Raw genomic sequence first — 12,263 nt, 5'->3', positions numbered from 1 at the left:
TTTTTTTTTCTTGTCACCTAGCGATAAATTGGTGCTACTCCACATCGCTAATCAATTGGAAAACGAATTAAAAACAAAAATTATTTATTAACAGTATTCTTAGTTGCCACAAACCATAAACACAACGAACTATATGCCGTTGGGTCGTCGTTATCGCAACTGCTTGTCAGCTGAAAAACAACAACTAAAACAAAAGATTAGGCTGTGAACTTCGCCTTCGTTTAAATACATAATAACTCGGACTTTGTCTCTGCGGGTGACTCTGAACACATACTTAAATTTACATATGCATTTACATACGTTTTTATGTATGTGTTGCCAGCGTCATTGAGTGTGAATCAATACCAAGCTCCCAAAACAAAGCACAACAAAAATTACGTCTTGTAATTGCACAAGATAATTGGGTAATTTGTATAAGCGAGAGATGATTGCAACAGCAGCAGAGCCGCCATTCACCTGTTTGTTGAGTTATTAGAGATTTGACGAGAGGGAACGCTTAGACCTGCCGCGCACAAAACGAGAGAGCAGAACAAATTTGTGCTTGTCAAAATATACAGAAAGTAACGGTAAGCTTTGCAGTTTTTCGCTCTCTTTTCTCTTAAATGAAACCTTGAAACTCTGTATATCTAATCTTTGTTTACTGCTTGTTGTATATAGAATTAGAATTCGACAATGGCGAATACAGAGGAACGTTTCCAAGCTGCTGTGAATGTCATTAAAGGACTGCCCAAGAACGGGCCTTATCAGCCCAGCACCAGTATGATGCTTAAATTCTATGGACTCTTCAAGCAGGCCACAGAGGGCGCTTGTGCGCCCAAGAAACCCGGCTTTTGGGATGTCGTTGGACGCGCTAAGTGGGACGCCTGGAATAGTAATCGACACTTGAGCAAGGAGCAGGCAATGGAAGGCTATGTGGAGAGTCTGAAGGAGATTATTGAAACTATGTCTTTCACGGAGAATGTGCAAAACTTCGTGGGTAGCTTAGATGGTTTAGGCAATATAAACCTAGATGAATTGGACCTGGTTTCACCGGGTATGCGCCAACTAGCCGAATCACATCCCAATTCACCATTTCATTCGCGCACCAACAGTCCGCAGCACGGTTCTAGTTACAATGATGCAGGAGCGACATCGACTGAAATGTCAATGGATCCGTTGACCAATGGTCATGTGACGCCGTTAACTAATGGCTACACCAGCAAGGCTGACCATAGTTTTAATCACGACTCAAGCAACAACAATAATTACACAAACCACAGCAGTGTGGCCATTGTAGAGCCTTCTGATGATGAATATGATGATCCTTATGAACCAATGCTGCCGCAGGAGCTCACACAAGCTTTAACACACAATTCGGAACTTTTGAGGCAGATACAGTCCACTGTCCTCAAGATGAACGCCGATATGAACGCAGTACAGCAGCGTGTGCGCGGTGTTGAGCAATCTCTACTTGAGTTGCGCAATACACAAAAGTCGCGCTCGACGCTAGGCAGACGACAGCCCGTGTGGTGGCCGTTTAAAGATATTTCGCCGCTCTGGTTTGCGGTGTTAGTGCTTTGGCCCTTCTTGGTCCGGCGAGTGGCGCGCATGGTGGATAGCAGACGCCGCTGACGTCGTAGATACTTAGCTTAGCTTTATTGGTATGGTAGCTAAATTGTAAGTAGTATTACAATTTGTATCTAGATGCTTTTTATTTATTTACTCATTTTGCTTTACAGCTAGTTTCGGTTATGGGTACGATATATGGTGTGTAGGCTTTTATACATTTCGACATTTTTATAAAAAAAAATGGAAAATGAGCCATGACCGTCCTTCTGTGTCTGTCTGTCTGTCTGTGCCGAACATAAAAATAACTTAAGAGTTATTCACATTTAAGTTTTTCATATGGACAGCGGGCTGCGCTTGCTGACGCACCATACAAACGTCGCTGCCGATGCAGCAGTCACGCCGCAATATGTATGGATATGTGAGTGCGTTTGCTGCGATGCCCTAGGTCAAAGTGAATGAGAAAGTTGGCTGCGCGCAACTTTAAAGCATTCTTGTTGTTTATAGTTTTACTAATTTATCCAGTTGCAATATTATATATTTGTGTAATCGTATGTGTATTTTGCTGTGCGCACATTCCTACTCCCCAACGCTTAGTTTGTAAGTCGAAATTTACGCGCATGCTTCAGAGCTGTGCGCGCTTTTGCTTTGGGGCTTAAGTATATTATTTTTATGCCTGGCCAAAGCAAAGGCAGAATTAAGCAGAGATGCAACGTTTGCAACGATTTGCTGCTGCTTTAGGTGTGTAATATTAAATATCACTCCCATGTGTACTGCAGGAATAAATGTTTTGTAGCACGGTTATTTTGTTGTTAATTATAATTTTTGTAATAAAACCATGTAAAATGCATACATTTAAAATCACAACTGTAGCTTGGTCATGTAAAGCTTTGAGCTAATTTTTAAGGCTGCTCTGTCATGCGCAAATAGCTTTTGCCAGAGGGCACCGGTATAATCTCTATGCCCTTGGGGAAAAGCTTGGGTACATCAGCTGCCTGTACAGTTGGTAGCACCATGCATTGTCCGCCCTGTTTCCAATCTGCAGGCGTAGCCACGCTCTTGGTTTGAGTCAGCTTCAACGAATCGACGACACGCAGAATTTCACTGCAAATAAAAGAGTATTATTATATGCTATTCAAGGCTTTTTCTAAGTAGTCCGTACTCAAAGTTGCGTCCGGTGGTAGCTGGATACAAAATGGACAGGCGCAACTTTTTCATGTCATCGACAATAAAGACGGCGCGGCAGGTTAAGGGTATGCCTGCTGCATTCAGCTCCGCCTTGTCAAGCATATTTAGCTTTAAGGCCAACTCGCGCTTATCATCTGCTATTATTGGATAATCAAAGCTGGACAAATCTGCAATTGCAGTAAGGTGTAAAATAAATAGCTTATATTATTAATAACAACTTACTGGCATAGCTTTTAATATCTTCGATCCATGCCTTGTGGGATTCTGCGCTATCGCAGGACAACGCTATGGGTTTAACATTGCGCTTTTCAAACTCCGGTACCAGCTTCGCAACGCGAGCTAGCTCAGTGGTGCAAACAGGTGTGAAATCTGCCGGGTGCGAAAATAATATGGCCCATTTGTCTCCCATCCATTCGAAAAAGTCGATTTCGCCCAAATTAGTCACCGCTTGGAAATTGGGAAACTGATCGCCTATGTTTAAGGCTTTTCCGGACATTTTTTTCTCAATAACAAGTACTGCGCAAAGTATATAGTATAGAAATTAATATAGTTGTTACTTCCATATAGTGATGCAACAATCAGCAAAACCTGGATATATCGATATTTTATTAACGTTTTATATTTTTCGATGAAAAATTGCAGCTTTGTAATGTTTGAATAAAGTTAAGACGGAGCTAGACAATCATAAGTGACATTGCAATTTCTTTTAAGTCATAAGTCCCTCTTTTCCGATACGTTCGCAGTTGTGTATTTGTATTTGTGTTATAAAATCACAAAACTAAATCTTTAGCTATGGTGCGTATGAACGTATTGGCCGATGCCCTGATGTGCATTAACAATGCTGAGAAACGCGGCAAGCGTCAGGTTCTGCTGCGTCCCTGCTCCAAAGTCATCATCAAGTTTCTTAATGTGATGATGGAACATGGTTACATTGGCGAATTCGAGATTGTCGATGATCATCGTGCCGGCAAGGTTGTTGTTAACCTAACCGGCCGCCTGAACAAATGCGGCGTCATTTCGCCACGCTTTGATGTGCCCATCAACGATATCGAGAAGTGGACCAACAATCTGCTGCCATCGCGTCAGTTTGGCTATGTCGTGTTGACTACATCCGGCGGCATCATGGATCACGAGGAAGCCAGGAGAAAACATTTGGGAGGCAAGATTATTGGTTTCTTCTTCTAGATAGTAGCTGGCCTGCAGCTGTAGAACAGAGAGAAAACAAAACCAACACCTAAACTTATATTATGTATATGTGGAGATGTTTCCCCTATAAATAAACATTCATTCGACAACACCTTTTATGTTCCAGCCAAGAAAACACGAAATAATTTCCTCCAACGGCACCAACAACAACTAAACAACAAACTAAGCCGAGTGGCTTAATTTTACACACAAAAAAAAAGTAGCTTAAGATGACAGGAGATTGTAGATAAAATAAGTTGCAGATCTCATATAATATATATGGATATTGTTGATAAGGTTGACGGATTAACTCAATATAAGGAAAATTCCGAAGTTTTGAAATAAAACTGTTTTTAATATGGAATGTTATACAGGTTTATAGGCGCGATTCTTGAGTCTATATATATATATATATTTCATACAGCAAACAAAACTTAGAAATAAAATTTTTGCTTTTAGGTGATTTTTTTTTTATTATTTTATTTAAAGGAATGAATATCAAATACACATAGAATGACATAAAATAACAATAATAATTTTATGACAATTAATAATAAGAATTATTGTATATCAGAACCTCTTGTGGCATCTTTTTTGGTTGTGTGCTGCCTTTAAGTGAGTCGCTTGTCGCTTGATTGTGCATGGTAACGTTCTGAGGTTTAACCCTAGGAAGGATTTGGCTGAGACTTTTCTTCCATTTATTGGCATATACCATCCGGTTTATCCTTGATGCTTCTTTTCAACAGGAGGAGTTCGCGCGGATGACGTCGATTTTAAGGATTGCTAATTTATAAATAAACAATACTAGTAAACAAAACAAGGTAACGAATTTTAATCCATTAATGAAATTCATTTAGATTGACCCTCCTGAACGTAAAAAATAATCGAATGACAAGAGATTTTCTTATAATTTTTTTTTAAAATGTTTTTCAAATGATATTGGTCTTCATGATTGAATCATTAACATTAGCATTTCTAGATTGCAAATTCACACACGCCTAGAAAAATTACTTGTAACTCCATATCATAAATTTTGTATGTGAAAAAAATGCAGTTCTAGATCTACATATACAGCTCGCAAAATAACTTAGTTGATAGAAATTTCAATCGGTTTTCTTGAATGGGATCGCTATAAACCTTATTTAGTTGATTGATACACTTGTGCAAATGTTTATAAAAATCCTAAAAAGATTTATAAAATTAAAAACAAGGTCAAAGATATCATTTAAAATATTTTCTCAATTGACACTTTCAGTTTTTCAGACATTTTAAAAAGAAACATAAAATAAAATTAATAAGGACGGATGTATTCTATCAATTTAACATTTATTTAAACAAACATGTTCGCCTGCCTAATTTATTTTACGACGGATCCGCGTCAGATTAATATATATGAGTCAAACATTTTTTTATTGGTCGATACTATATTTTGTTATATTTATGTTTAAATTTTCGATGTTCTGTTGCTTCGATGTTATTTCCGATTTCTTTAATGAATTCAACATCGATATCGTTACTTATACTTTGTCCGGCCTCCACTGCATTAGTGGAAAACATTTACAAATCACGAAGACACAATAACAATAACACATTTCAATCAATTTTGTGTTATAATAAACAAAAGTAATATGTCCGATCTCAGCATTGGTGGTACTAAAGTGCAGCCGCAGCCTCCAGCACCAAGTGCATTGGAGCCATTTCGAATTACAACAAACGCTCCTCAAGCACAATTGGGTGAAGGAGTTCTGTCGCCTTATAACACACCAGGCAGAAGAAAACTTCAAAAGTGGCTGGGCCGTGTCTTAAGGATCGTTATAACAGATGGACGTGTCCTTGTAGGTTTCTTCAATTGCACAGATCGGGATGCGAACATTGTGTTGTCCATGTGTGCGGAATATTTAATTGAAGGACAAGAACCACGTCTGCTGGGTAATGTTATGGTGGCTAAAAAACATATAGTTTCATTAAACATCGATGAACCAAGACCCCCGCCAAATATTGAAGTGTAAAATAGGTTGGTTCTCATCCGATAAAATTGTTAACTACTGTCATTTTCAATAAACATACATAGCACATATAAATTACCTTATAATAATTTTATGTAATGTGTAATCACCATAAGACAGTTAATACGTTGATTGAAGAGGTGAATAAAGTAGAAGATTTATATAATGCAACGATATTTGCCAGCCATGGAAGCTTTTATTTAATTTGAATAAAATATTTAAACAGGCATAGTTCTATTAGTATTATTTATTTATTTTTTTTTTTTGGTAATTTTTAGTACGTTTTACTTGCTCTAACAGCGTATGTTAGTTAACAGACTGGCTCACTAACAATTAAACTGGAGGCAAATTATTAATAATGTCAATCAATTGCTTAAATTTAGCACTCAATTGAGCAACAATCAGCAATGGATTTTAAGAACTTCGTTAAGCCAGCAAACGGCGAAGCACCAGAAAATGGTAACGAAACCAAAGAGCTACAGTTTTGGAAACATGTAGAGTATATTGAAAACCACGGAAAACAGGAGGATGATTACGAATATTGCATGACGGAATTTCTGCGCATGTCTGGCATTTACTGGGGCGTCACAGCACTGGACATAATGGGTCAGCTGGATCGCCTGGAGCGCCAGAGCATCATAGAGTTTGTAAAGCGCTGCCAATGTCCCAGTACTGGAGGCTTTGCGCCATGCCAGGGACATGACCCGCACATGCTATACACTCTGTCTGCTGTGCAGATACTTTGTACCTACAATGCGCTGGATGAGATTGATAGCGAGGCTGTTGTGCGTTTTATAGTGGGTCTGCAGCAGCCTGACGGCAGTTTCTTTGGTGATAAGTGGGGAGAGGTGGATACGCGCTTTAGTTTTTGTGCGGTGGCCACTTTAACGCTGCTCAATCGCATGAAGCAAAGCATTGACGTAGAAAAGGCAATTAAGTTTGTTATGTTGTGTTGCAATCAAACCGATGGCGGCTTTGGCTCCAAGCCCGGGGCTGAGTCACATGCAGGTGAGTCAGCGTTTCTCTAATTTTAAACAACTGTACTAATAATGCTTCACAGGACTTATCTATTGCTGTGTAGGATTTCTGTCGTTGACGCAACGCTTGCATCTGTTAGACGTGAACAAGCTGGGCTGGTGGCTCTGTGAGCGCCAGCTGCCTTCGGGTGGTCTCAATGGCCGTCCCGAGAAGCTACCCGATGTTTGCTACTCGTGGTGGGTGCTCGCATCCCTGACCATTATGGGTCGTCTGCACTGGATTAGCTCAGAGAAGCTGCAGCAGTTTATTTTATCGTGCCAGGATACGGAAACAGGCGGCTTTAGCGATCGCACTGGAAATATGCCTGATATATTCCACACTCTTTTCGGCATTGGCGGTCTCTCGCTGCTAGGATACGATGGGCTAAAGCCTATTAATCCTACACTCTGTATGCCGCAGTACATCATCGATAGATTGGACATTACCCCACAACGTCTGACATCGAATTAGTTTATAAGCTTTCAAAAGTTGTAGCCAAATTGTTTAACTTATAGAACGAACCTCACAGACCTCCCCCAAAAAGTTGATTTCCTTTGCAATTTATTCCACACATCTTTAATTGCTTCTTTGTTATAGCATTTATATTTATATGCGTTTAACCTTATTGTATATATACAAATATATTTTTGTATTTCAGAGAAAGTAAATAAAGACACTCTATTATTATTGCATGCTAATTAAAAGCATTATATATTATATTTTTCAAAAAATCATACAACTAAATAAATCTTTTAGTCTTGAACATATTTTAAAAACTTAGTTTTGTCTCATATATACAATAGGATAGAATGGAGAACAAAAGGGCATCACATGAAATTGGAATTTTACAAACTAGAAACTTGTGTGTGTGTTTATATGTATGTGCGCGCATTTCAATTAAAGACAATTGAAATTTATTTAAAGCGCATAAACATTAACTGGCTTATAGGCTCTGTGTTTGTGTGTGTGTGTGTGTAGTATACTTCGATGCTTCTCTAAGGCACTATAGAAACAATTTTCTGCTAAGTTTTGAACTACACTCTAGGAATTATTGAATTTCTCGTCGCTGGTCAAGACATTGTATGCACAGCCCAAAGCCCAAGAGATTTCATGACCATCGATCTTTTTATAAAGCTGTAAAGAGATGACAAATTGTTTAAAGCGACACGTGGCGAATACATTTTTTAAAGTTCTGCTTACCTTAACTTTCTTGCTGTCGTTGAGGCCAAATCCTTCGCGCAAGAGCACTGATATGAAGGTTAAGTCAAAGCACATGAATGGTTGTTCATCATTGGGTATGGCACAAATTTCCTGCGCCTTTTTGCGATACGCCTCTACGGTCGTTTCACCGCCTGCCGTTGGATCCACCAGTCCCGATTCTATAGCACGTTCAAAGTAGTAGCTGAAGGCAGCCACGGCGTGCTGTTTAAGCGTAAATGGTTTTGGTTTAACCAATGGCATTACTTTGCTTTTGACTAGCTCGAGGCAACTCTCAAAGTCCACAACAGGCTGCTCTGCGGTGGATTTGCTATTTTCCTTGCCACTTACTTGGTACTTGACATTTGCATAAGTCCACGTACGATTGGCTATAATGGGATTGACGCAAATGCTCTCCACGATTGTGTCTTCAGCGCTGTAACCCTTGGTAAATACAGCATGACGTGCAGCCATTAGGCCCAGACCTAGATAGCTGTGCGTGAAAACATTGATCTTCTTATTGGATGTGACCACCTCATGCATAAACTTGTCATAGACAGGCACCTGCTCTGGGTCTGTGGGCGAGAAGGTCACCTGTGTGCTACCACCGCCCAGATCCAGGGCAGCAGCTTGATTGGTCTTAGACAGACGACCCAGTAAGAAGTTAACAGTGAACCAGCTAAAGATGCCTTCATCAGTGCCATCCATAATCTCCACAGCATCAATGTCCACGCTGAATTCGGATTTGGCAAACAAATCTCGCACGGCATTAAGCAGATTTTCCGCCTTGCTTTGTGGTAACAAACGCAGTCCTGCTGTGGCTTTAAGCACTAGCGGCGTAGATGACCAATGCTCCTTGGGTATAAATGCGCGCGCCTCATCAAGCAGTAGCTTGATGGAGTGTGCCCCATCAGCTGGATTATCAGCGAAAGAGCTCAGTCCCGGCTTGCGCTCCTTAAAGAGTTCTTCATAGAGCACTAGCTTGTTGTCTAAAAAGCTGCGATTAAACTTGTAGGCCAACACACGACTGCCTGTAGAGCCCGCATCAATAATCGCGGCATATTGCACTTTGCTATAGCCCAGCTTGCTGGCCAGATGGGCCAGATATGGACTGGCATTATCCGATACAAAGCCTGCGTGTTTATCAGCATGTTCGTTTTGTTCATGTGTCGTTTGCGATTTTGTGTTGGTTGGTGGGCGTGTCGAATGGATATCAATATGCGGCGATTCATGAAATTTAACAGTAACAGTGGGAAATGTAAAGGGTTTAGTTGATTCAGATGCATGCATTGTAACAGTAGGGGGTGTATTGGCAAAATACAAATGATACACACCAAAGACAAAAAGTAGCAGCACCACACAGATCACTAAGCAAAGAAATGATAACTTGAGTCCGCTAGTTGTTCCACGTCCATTGCTATTTAAGCTACTGCTTTTGCGCCTCGCACCATGTGGCACTTTGTCTTCGCTAGTTAGCTGCATTGCGATTGCATAAATAACAGAAAGAAAAGAAAAAAATAAGTAATTATATTCGATGTCAAAGCGAGATTTGGACTAAATTAGAAAAACTGACCAGCTTATATTCGTATTTCATGTTATTGTCTATAAATATGTCGCATTTTGTCTACATAACATGTTGGCATATGCTTCCCCAAATTGTTCTCTTTGCGGATCGGCTTTTGCGTGTAACAATATATATTCTCTTGAGGTAGCACCAATATTATAAATACGCTACGGCAATGTAATAATCACATTGTAATGTAATTCAAATATATACAACCCACATTGGTATTAGTGCGAATGAGATGGAAATATAGCAAATTCGCACTCGAAATTACCACGTATCATCCGCAAAAACAGAGTATCATCATAAAAAATACGAAAATACATACACACATATGAACATGTTGAGTAGCTTTATGTTACTTAAGTCATCGAAATGTAAAATGATTTGAATATTGTCGCCAAATATAAATTTAAGACAATTATATATTTCTACTAAATTTTATCAACAAATAAAATCTTTAAATACTCAATAATAAAAGAAAGAATGCAATAAAATAAATTAGCCTTTTTACACAATCTCAATCTTATTATCTTAACTGATAACAGCAACCTTTATAACAGACACATTCTATGAAGTCTATCTGCTATAAGGCTTTCTTGTCACGCTTAGTTTATACATACTATGTATGTATGTACACACACATTTGCATGTTTGTATTAATATTGTTAATGCAAATTCTGAAGAGTCATGCTAGATTTACGTTTTGTTTAACTGTCTAGCTATAATTGTTATATTTTGAGGGTCAGCGTAAGCTTTTAGGCTACTTTATGTGATAAGATACCATTTAGCAACAGCGGGGAAGCTCTTAGGTTGATTAAATATTGCCGTTGAAAACACAAACGCCACTGACGAAATTCCCATTTAAACAAATGTATCAATACAAATGTATGTATATATTTTAAGTGCACAAATAAATTAACATGAACTATAGACCGTGGCTTTTGTGCATTTGGCAACGTAAATAGTTTATAAGTAGCATGTTAATTTGATTTGTCAAACGCATAGAAAAGCGGAAAATATATGTGAATGTAACACCTTTTGTGAATGACAACACCTGGTACCTGGTTCCTGTCAAGCAAGCACCCGCCACCTATTGTCGATCAATACAAAATCAATTATTAATTACAAATGCATAGTGCGTGCATGAAAACGAAAAATTGTAAATTGTAAATATATATAAATGTTTGATATTACGTTGCTTATGATATAAATTGCATTATTATTATGTTACTAGTGTACAAAATGCTGAGCATTTCATTGATAACAGAAGTAAGGCAAAATATTGAGCATGGCCACTCAACAGCAGAGCTTATCAGTGAATTCTAATTATAATAATAATTTCCTAATTCTACCAGACGATTTCATATAAAGTATGTGGCTTAACCGAGATTCGGATAATTTTTTTTATTCTAACAGTCGATACTGTTTTTACTGAGCTCATGTAGAAACAGGCTGGTCTGAAATAGCCTAACAAAATTTCACCGGTCAATCTATGTGCTCAACTAAAAAAGAGAAATTACTGTTTGTACATCGAATACCCTAATTTTCAAACTAGTTTGCTTGCCACCTACTCGTAGGTGTACATTCCCGAAATTTAGAGATCACATAAAAATATGAGTCCCACTGTAACAGCTTATTACAGCGTATAACTGTTAACATACAAACATTTGTATGTACATACATATGTATGTATGTATTAGTAGAGACTGCCGGCCGAGTTTAGCAAAACTATTAAGATCTTAAAGCCGGCGCGGGGGCAGCACTAAGTTCGTCCCTAAAAGCAATTGAAATTAAAAAAATACTTGGCATATATATGCATATTCAATTAAACCGATCGATTTTAGTTTCCGCATCGAAGCAACAATTGTTTGTAGTATTTGCATGTGTTTGTGTGTGTTTTGATGTGTAACGCGCCGAAATTAGCATTGCAATTACTTTGTGATTTTTTACTCATTAACCTTTGCATACCTTTCTCTTTCGCACATCATTGTTGGTCATTTTGAACTTAATATAAACTTTGAAACCGTTTAAGTATATTTACTGGCACATTTGTTTATGTGAGTGGCTTGAGAGCTTGTATAAGCAACTAACAAGTTGCTGTTGCGGACGCGAAAAACGAAAACAAACTAAATGTTAAATTGATATATTTTTCATTATATATTGAACCCACTGCCAAGCAGTGGTGCCAAATTGGCGTTTTTAACAACATACTATAGTTCACTGGTGAGCTTTGACGTTCGGTTTTATTTCGAAAATTGAATACATTCCAACAAGAAATCAGCTATAAGAGGGCTGGAGCAACATATATATGTTTCACGTTAATATAAGTAAAAATCTTACCTAGCTGCAAATGGTACTATGCTTTTTAACGCTAAAAACTTTACAGCACAGTTTAAAACAGTAAACACCAAAATCCGCACGTATCATCCACAAATGTCGTACACCAACAGTTTGACAGCACGGCTTTTTAGTTTTAGCTCAAAAGCGTGGTCCAATTTCAAATTAAGATCAAAATTGATCTTCTTAGCATATATGTCAAATTTCAAACGTAAATTTGG

The 12,263-nt window shown here is 38.4% G+C and overlaps 6 protein-coding genes across 9 annotated transcripts; 4 read left to right on the top strand and 2 right to left on the bottom strand.

The window, feature by feature from the left end:
* Positions 1-34: 34 nt before the first annotated feature.
* Positions 35-1,810, top strand: LOC108594210 (acyl-CoA-binding domain-containing protein 5). Its single transcript, XM_017979317.2, has 3 exons — positions 35-566; positions 658-1,656; positions 1,719-1,810. The coding sequence occupies exon 2, from the start codon at positions 673-675 to the stop codon at positions 1,609-1,611; it is 939 nt and encodes a 312-aa protein (XP_017834806.1). The 5' UTR covers positions 35-566; positions 658-672; the 3' UTR covers positions 1,612-1,656; positions 1,719-1,810.
* Positions 1,811-2,437: 627 nt separating this feature from the next.
* LOC108594211 (peroxiredoxin-6) lies at positions 2,438-3,297 on the bottom strand. Its single transcript, XM_017979318.2, has 3 exons — positions 2,956-3,297; positions 2,708-2,900; positions 2,438-2,649 (listed from the first exon to the last, which is right to left on the bottom strand). The coding sequence occupies exons 1-3, from the start codon at positions 3,227-3,229 to the stop codon at positions 2,448-2,450; spliced, it is 669 nt and encodes a 222-aa protein (XP_017834807.1). The 5' UTR covers positions 3,230-3,297; the 3' UTR covers positions 2,438-2,447.
* Positions 3,298-3,434: 137 nt separating this feature from the next.
* Positions 3,435-4,156, top strand: LOC108601029 (40S ribosomal protein S15Aa). Its single transcript, XM_017988911.2, has one exon. It carries the CDS (start codon positions 3,526-3,528, stop codon positions 3,916-3,918), a length of 393 nt encoding a protein of 130 aa, XP_017844400.1. The 5' UTR covers positions 3,435-3,525; the 3' UTR covers positions 3,919-4,156.
* Positions 4,157-5,431: 1,275 nt separating this feature from the next.
* LOC108603886 (N-alpha-acetyltransferase 38, NatC auxiliary subunit) lies at positions 5,432-6,102 on the top strand. Its single transcript, XM_017993062.2, has one exon. It carries the CDS (start codon positions 5,547-5,549, stop codon positions 5,925-5,927), a length of 381 nt encoding a protein of 126 aa, XP_017848551.1. The 5' UTR covers positions 5,432-5,546; the 3' UTR covers positions 5,928-6,102.
* Positions 6,103-6,239: 137 nt separating this feature from the next.
* LOC108600473 (geranylgeranyl transferase type-2 subunit beta) lies at positions 6,240-7,571 on the top strand. The gene is made up of 2 exons (XM_017988091.2): positions 6,240-6,932; positions 6,985-7,571. Exons 1-2 carry the CDS (start codon positions 6,332-6,334, stop codon positions 7,410-7,412), a joined length of 1,029 nt encoding a protein of 342 aa, XP_017843580.2. The 5' UTR covers positions 6,240-6,331; the 3' UTR covers positions 7,413-7,571.
* A 335-nt stretch (positions 7,572-7,906) lies between these two features.
* Positions 7,907-11,818, bottom strand: LOC108594331 (ectonucleoside triphosphate diphosphohydrolase 5). Of its 4 annotated transcripts, none has more exons than XM_017979482.2 (4): positions 11,674-11,816; positions 9,473-9,614; positions 8,142-9,271; positions 7,907-8,075 (listed from the first exon to the last, which is right to left on the bottom strand). In XM_017979482.2, exons 1-4 carry the CDS (start codon positions 11,701-11,703, stop codon positions 7,983-7,985), a joined length of 1,395 nt encoding a protein of 464 aa, XP_017834971.1. In that variant the 5' UTR covers positions 11,704-11,816; the 3' UTR covers positions 7,907-7,982. The 4 variants fall into 4 exon arrangements, with proteins under 4 accessions (XP_017834971.1, XP_017834972.1, XP_017834969.1 ...); XM_017979483.2 differs by lacking the exon at positions 11,674-11,816 and adding an exon at positions 9,712-9,802; XM_017979480.2 differs by having other exon boundaries at positions 8,142-9,614; positions 11,674-11,818.
* Positions 11,819-12,263: the final 445 nt, after the last annotated feature.

This window comes from Drosophila busckii, unplaced genomic scaffold (genome assembly GCF_011750605.1).
Source record: "Drosophila busckii strain San Diego stock center, stock number 13000-0081.31 unplaced genomic scaffold, ASM1175060v1 chrUn_07, whole genome shotgun sequence".
Taxonomy (NCBI): domain Eukaryota; kingdom Metazoa; phylum Arthropoda; class Insecta; order Diptera; family Drosophilidae; genus Drosophila; species Drosophila busckii.
This window is presented reverse-complemented; position numbering and strand designations above follow the sequence as displayed.